The sequence below is a fragment of the Triticum dicoccoides genome, chromosome 5A, assembly GCF_002162155.2.
Source record: "Triticum dicoccoides isolate Atlit2015 ecotype Zavitan chromosome 5A, WEW_v2.0, whole genome shotgun sequence".
NCBI classification, from domain to species: domain Eukaryota; kingdom Viridiplantae; phylum Streptophyta; class Magnoliopsida; order Poales; family Poaceae; genus Triticum; species Triticum dicoccoides.
In genome coordinates, this window is record NC_041388.1 from 403,945,113 (window position 1) to 403,952,334 (window position 7,222).

A 7,222-nucleotide genomic window follows, 5' to 3' on the forward strand; every position below is an offset into this window, starting at 1 on the left:
GACTGGAATTACAAGTTTAGAGTGCCAATTTCCGGAATTCAAAGTTTAGTGTTTGATTTAGCTTTCGTCTACAACTTGGTTTATTTTGGACTTTTTCCTAGAGTAAGCCCATAAAGATATTGCCGGCCCAGGCCCTACGAAAAATCAGCCCAGGTTGTAGGCAGCCCAGACCAGGAAACCGATACACCCCCTTAACAAAAAAGGAAACGGATACATAGGCGAACCGTCTCGCGGACGGAACAAACCAAACGGACAAGAGAAGCGGAGCGAGGCATGGCGAGATTAACGAGAGCGAGGGGCCGCCGCCCGCGCCGCCGCGGCGCCTCGTTCTCGCCGCCTGTCCCCGTCTCGGCAGCTCCGCCGGCCGGGCGGTCCCCTACTCTAGTACCTCCCCGGTCCCCCACCCTCGCCCCACTCCGTGCCTTCCTCGCCTTCTCCGCCGCTATTCCCAGACAGGACCTCGTCGGCCTCTCCGCTGCGCCGCCGCGATGAAGCTGGAGCCCGGCATGTCGGCCCTCGTCACCGGCGGCGGCTCCGGCATTGGTAAGGACACACCTCCTTGCCAATGCCAGTCGCGTTCCGTTCTCTGTGGCCGGATTGGGCTTCACACCCTTGCCTATTACATGCCCCAAAAGTCACAATTAAATTGATTTGGTGTAGTGGAACAAGAGATTTCGCTAGATATATTGCACGGTCTAACTGTCCTTGTTTGTTCTTCAAGGGAAAGCGCTTTGCATTGCTCTTGCGCACAAGGGTCTATTTGTGACTGTCGTCGATTTCTCTGAAGAACACGGAGGACAAGTTGCGTCATTGGTTCAAAAGGGAAGCAGCCAGATTCATGGAGATTCTAAAGTTCCATCTGCTATGTTCATCAAGTGTGATGTTACTGATGCAGGTAAGTGGAAGCAGGTAGCAGCAATTAATTGGCCTGCTACAACATAACTTTTGATCCAAACTTATAGCTTGGCTATGTTGCTGTAATGAAAAAGGGTTCAGGCTGGCTTTTGCCTAACGCAGTTTGCTAGAAATTGGAGGCAACAGTTAACATAACATCACAACTGAAGTCATTAATGACATTACACTGGTAGATCATAATTAATGCCATCCAATAATTTGTTCAAGCGTCAAATGGCATTACATTGGTAGAGCGTAATTAATGTCATTCGATAATTTGTTCAAGCGTCAAAGGAAGTATAGCTCATTACTTCATTGACACAATGTTACAAACATAAGATTTGTTTCAAGCATCACATTTTTTTTTTGCATACATTTGTTCCTGAATAAATTTGGCATCACATAATTTTTTAAATATAGATATTGCTTTCTTGTGCTCTCATGAAACCTCAATTTGCTTTCCAACAGGTCATTTTGTTATGGTGGATTTATTCTTTCATGGGCATTCTATCACTCGCCTTATGTTTTGAAACAGATTACTTGCCTTATGGTTTTGACGATTGACTGAAAGTGTAATTTTCCTTGCCCTCTATGTTGCCATGATCTTATGGTCACACTGATTTTATGTCTAGATGCTCTTGCTGCTGCTTTTGGGAAACATGTAAACTTGTATGGTGGATTAGATGTCTGCATCAACTGTGCTGGATTTGTCAACAAATCCTTAGTTTATGATGATACATCCAATGGAACCAAGACATGGAGGCGTGCTGTAAATGTGAACCTTGTTGCTGTTATTGATGGTACTCGCATTGCAGTAAGTCCACTGCTGACAATTTTTGAGTAAATTTTTCAAGTTAATTTAGTACTATTTATTAACTCAAACTATCTGTAGTAACAGAGTGCTGGTACTGTCCGCCATCTATTAACTTAGGTAGAGCATTATGGAGATGTGTATGGGCTACAATTTCTGTTGATGCGGTTGTTTAGGAGAAAAGAAAGTGTTGGATTTACCTCCCATGTTTTCATTACCGGAGGATGGAAGGCATAATACCTTTTTTGTCATCATATTGCATGTCGGGTTTCCTTGAGAGCAAGAGACAAGATATAACTTTGAACCAATGAAGATTAAACAATCAGGCTTGCATTATTCATGGAGTTTGAATTCTTTATTAGTGCAATATTTGAAAAGAAATATCAATTGCACGAATGGTTATTTGCAAACTACTTATGGTTCAAAGAGCAAGAGAAATATCACTCCCTGTAAATTGCACATGTACACTACTTATGGTTGGATTTGTTCACTGCAGACTCAAATGATGCGTGCACAGAAGAAGCCTGGTGCCATAATAAATATTGGTTCAGTTGCTGGCTTATACCCTATGCACTATGAACCCATATATAGTGGGACAAAAGGTTGATCTCTCTTCGTTGTATTAAGAAATGTACTTAAAATGGTGACTTTGTTTGTAATGTGTAAGCTGTGATGTGGTGTGTTGACTCTCTTTTTGAAATTTAGTGAAGGTAAACGTAGGCTGGTATTGTAGTGACAGAAGGTATACACTCCTAAAAAATAGTAATCAAGGTGATTATAAGTCATCATGTCGTACTAAAATAAACATGCTATAAACTCCGGTATCAGGTCATCCTTGTAAAATCGATCTTGCTCTTTAGTGCAATTGTTTGAACTTACTTTTTTTTTTTGCTGTATGTGTATCTTAGTTTTGTGCCTTCCTTTCTTGAACCAAGTTAACGAGTAAGTAATGATCAATGATATCCTTAGAATCTTCATCAGAAATGACCTCCCGAAAGAAATAAACTTCATTGGGGATGGGCTATTTTACTTTTATCTTCCACAACGCTCTACTAAATCAGCTTTGCAGAGCCCCTGTTAATCTGCTAAAAAAACTGGTGAACTATGTATATATACGATGTAGAAGTCGATAATCTTTTCAGCCATCTTAATATGCATGTATGAACATGGATATCTACACTATAAAGTGGACTGCAGAGAGTTGATGTACTCGTTTGCTTCTGTGTTAAAATGTAGCATTCCCTTTTTCAATTTTAAATTAGCTGCTTTAATATGTGTTTTCTTTCAGAGATTGCTAATTGGTTAAAAAAAGGTGTATGTGTTGTAGGCACTAGGCAGACTGAAATTGCTTTTGCAGTAAGTTAGACATATCATTTATTAACAGTCAAAACTTGTACATAAGTTCATGTTGGCTATGTAAAGTGCTCCGTGTTGACATCAGCTGCACTATTACTACAAACTAATTATGTGTTCCTTCTATATAATGTATGATCTATTTTATGCACAATATGACCTCAAACTTCATCTGCAGGTGGTGTGATTATGTTTACAAGATCACTTGCTCCATTAAAACGGCACGGCATTCGTGTCAATGTGATCTGCCCTGAGGTATTAATAATTTGCATGAGGCAAGAGAAATACTTAGCATTGTATCTGTGACATACTCACTTATTGACTCGCACTATTGTACTTACATTCAGACCGTGCCTATTTTTCTGTGCTACAGTTGTGAGCATATTTTTGACCGAGAGTGGTACTGTGCAGTGCATTGTATTTTCCATTGCATAAATTTGTGCGGATGGGAAAACTTAGATTGAATAGCCAGTGTGACTGCTCACTGTAAGGTCATCGGCCAGAGCCATTTTAGGGCCCTGACCAGGGCTCTTTTCGAATGACCCATGCACAATTAGAACCTTGTACAATTTTCGTTCTTTAGCCGAGTTAAATTTGAATGGTACATAGTTCAGTTTTTTAAAAGCAAACAGCATGACTGTGTGGACCAATTTTATTCACTGTTCCATCTGCGAAAACTAGCTGATGTTAGTGAGTTGATATCCACATTTCGTAGTTGATGACAGATGGAGCATATTTTAGATGCTGCAAGTCATGATAACTTTATATTTATCGTAAACATAGTAGCTTATTATTTTATTCTAACAAATATATTGGACTGGTGTATGCAGTTTGTCCAAACAAATATGGGAGAACAAGTAAACCGCGTATTAGTAGATGCGCTTGGTGGGTTTTTGAAGATGGAGGATGTTATTAATGGTACTGTGTTTCTCACATAGTTCAGTTAATCAAAAAATATATTTTTGCCTACATCTGGTGTCTCAGGATTACAGGTTACAGTTAGCCTTAGATAAGTTGAGACTGGGTGTTTTAATTGATGATGAAATCATGAAAATGAACATGGATGGTTGTGTTGTTTTTCCGTGTGAAACATGTGCATCCATTATTACAAACTATTAACTAAGTTTGGAAATAACTGACGTGTTCCTAGACTTGTAAAGTATATTGCTTGTGTTCCTGAACTAAAAAAATGCAGGTTTAATTGAATGCCAAATAGGTTTAACTCAAAGCATTGAGTTGTTAAATTACATATGTTTTATCTTTTATTATAATCAGTCCCTTGGCTATGGCAGCCCTATGTGCCAGGTCGGTACTAGGTACTGCTCTCCTGCCTTCACTACCTTTCTACAAGTGCAGTCCTCAAGTTCCTGCCTGAAGTAGCACTGTGCAAGCTTAGAGACCTACTAAACTATTTTGATATCTATGGACCTACTTATATATAGGTCTATATCTTTTGCCTATGATGCTCTAACTTTTTTCTCCATGTTATCTGAAGGGATATGATGTCTTCTGTTTGGATTAGGTGCATTTGAGCTTATAGAAGATGAGAGCAAGGCTGGTGCCTGCCTTTGGATATCTAAAAGGAGAGGCATGGTGTACTGGCCAACATCAGAGGAAGAAAAGAAGTATTTGGTGTATGCCACAAAGTCAAAAATGACAGTAACAAAGAATAGATTCCCCAGCATCCAGACACCTGAATTCTTCGAGAAGATGTAAGTAATCCTGCTATGTTCTATCCATATTTCTCTAAGGACTTGTCAAATATCCTCACAAAGAAACAGCAACGTGTCAGTATTACTCTATTTGTTCTTTTATCCATACCTAAAATGCTTAAAGTCACTACTCTGATCCCTTAAGCAGACGGTGAGCAAACTTTTGTTTGCACTTTTTTTGCAAAACTGCAGCTATGCATTGATGGGTATGATTTTATGAACGTCCTGACTTTTTTTGGGAGTTCAATTTTTTTTAAAGCTAAGGATGTTGAAACATAATCTTACATTATGTTGTATTTGTTTTTGGAGTTGCTCAATAATACCAAGTCGCTTGAAATTAATTTAGCATATGACAGGAGGAAATAATTTCCATAATATCCTTAGTCGATTTAGTCATTCGTAGTATTTTATTTGAGTTCATCTTGTCTATCTTTCTTTCACGGATTTTTTCCAAAGTCATTTGATTTTTTCCTCTACTGTTATTTCCATTGTAGTCAAAGTTTATTATAAAAATCAATATTATATTATATTAATTTTCTCTCTCTCATTGGTTCTTGGACCCAACACGTTCCTTACCTTGCTTGTTGTCGGTCTATCTCATTCGCGTATGTGCTAAAGCATCTCTCTATTCTCTTGTTTTTTTTTCTCTTTCTTCCTTTGCCTTTCTATTCCGGACAGCCAGCGCAGCAATTAGGCCCAAGGCCCATTCCAGCCAGGTGCAGCAGCCGCACAGTCCACCTGGCCAGCTGATCGAGCGAAGCGTCCTCCACCTCCCGCACGCACGTACGTACATAACAAAAACATCCATGGCTGCCGCCTCATCTACTTGTTGCCCCATCACTTCTAGGCCTCTTTACTCCTTATCATTAACACAAAAAAATTATGCCCCATCCAACCACGAATTCATGCAGACTAATTGTTCCACGCATGGTCTTAATCCCACGCAAGAAACTGACGCACCGAATGCCAGCCGTTGGCATTCATCACTTGATCTCCCTCTCCCGGCCATCATTCTTCGAACCACTCGTGTCACTATGTTCGTTGGTTTTTATAGAGGAGGTCCAGACGAACATAGTGATGTGAGTGGTTTGGAAAATAATGGCCGGGAGAGGGAGATCAAGTGATGAATGCCAACGGCTGGCATTCGATGAATCAGTTTTTTGCCTGGGATTAAGACCATTATGCGTGGAACAATTAGTTTGAATGAATTTGTGTTGGATGGGGCATAATTTTTGTGTTGTGTTGATGGCAAGGAGTAAAGAGGCCTAGAAGTGATGGCGCAAGGAGTAGATGAGGCGGCAGCCATGGACGTTTCTGTTATGTAAGTGCGTGCGGGAGGTGGAAGACGCTTCGCTCGATCAGCTGGCCGAGTGGGCTGTGCGGCTGCTGCACCTCGCTGGAATGGGCCTAATTGCTGCACTGGCTGTCCAGAGTAGAAAGGGAAAGGAAGAAAGAGAAAAAAACAAGAGAATAGAGAGACGCTTTGGTACATACGTGTCCAAGACCAATGAGAGAGAGAATCAATATAATATTAACTTTTAGAATATTTTTTTACTGCACTGGAAATAACAGTAGAGGAAAAAAACAAATGACTTTGTAAAAATTCCGTGAAAAAAGATAGACAAGATGAACTCAAATAAAATACTAAATCGACTCAGGATATTATGGAAATTATTTTCCTCCAAACGACTTGATATTGATTTGAGCAACTCCAAAAATAAATACAATATAATATAAGATTATGTTGCAACACCCTTAGCTTTTTTGTTTTAGAAAAAATTGAACTCCCAAAAAATTCAGGATATTTCATTTTATCAGATGCGCCGTCTCTCCCTACTGTTCCTGCTAAAAAAAAGATTTGCTGTCCCTTTACTGAATAATTTATCAGCCATTTTGCATCTTTAAAAAATCTTGGCCAGTTAACATACTTTAACATCTGTAGTAGAGAATATGCGAGTCCATTTCTTGGACATGATATGCATGCCAATTTCTTAAATCTTTATTATGCATCGCCTCCTACAGCTCCAAATTGTTAGTTGTATAATACTTTACATTTAGCTGTTTAATGTGCCCATTTTAGAAGGGGGGTTCTGTATATTTACCACACATTTACGTGCATAAACTTAGCTTATGGCCTCGTAGAAATACAAGTTGCATATTTTCTCACATGGTAGAGCCAAGAGTCTTCAGTTCAAGACCCGGTTTCGAAGAAATTGATCAGGGGAAAAGAAAAGAAACTGAAACCAATCTGGATGAGAGGAGAGCACGAGTTGTGCGTGCGGGGAAAAAAATCCAGATCTGATGTCATGTAAAGTTGCATGTACTGGTCAGTTCACCCAAAAGCGCAAGTTAATGAAGAAAGGTGGGCAATGCGCTTCATGTGGTCTTGTGTGCAGGATTAATTGATTGCACTTCAACATTTGCCTTCTGAACTTCGGTTGGTGGATTTCTT

The 7,222-nt window shown here is 39.7% G+C and overlaps 1 protein-coding gene across 1 annotated transcript in view; it reads left to right on the plus strand.

Moving 5' to 3' along the window:
- Window positions 1-310: 310 nt before the first annotated feature.
- Window positions 311-7,222, plus strand: part of LOC119301843 (prostaglandin reductase-3-like) — an 11,589-nt gene continuing 4,677 nt past the window's right edge. The window contains exons 1-7 of the mRNA XM_037578816.1: window positions 311-543; window positions 722-895; window positions 1,527-1,708; window positions 2,202-2,307; window positions 3,237-3,313; window positions 3,889-3,976; window positions 4,581-4,770. Coding sequence (XP_037434713.1) covers window positions 489-543; window positions 722-895; window positions 1,527-1,708; window positions 2,202-2,307; window positions 3,237-3,313; window positions 3,889-3,976; window positions 4,581-4,770 — 872 coding nt within the window. The 5' untranslated portion in view covers window positions 311-488. The remainder of the gene's footprint in view (window positions 544-721; window positions 896-1,526; window positions 1,709-2,201; window positions 2,308-3,236; window positions 3,314-3,888; window positions 3,977-4,580; window positions 4,771-7,222) is intronic.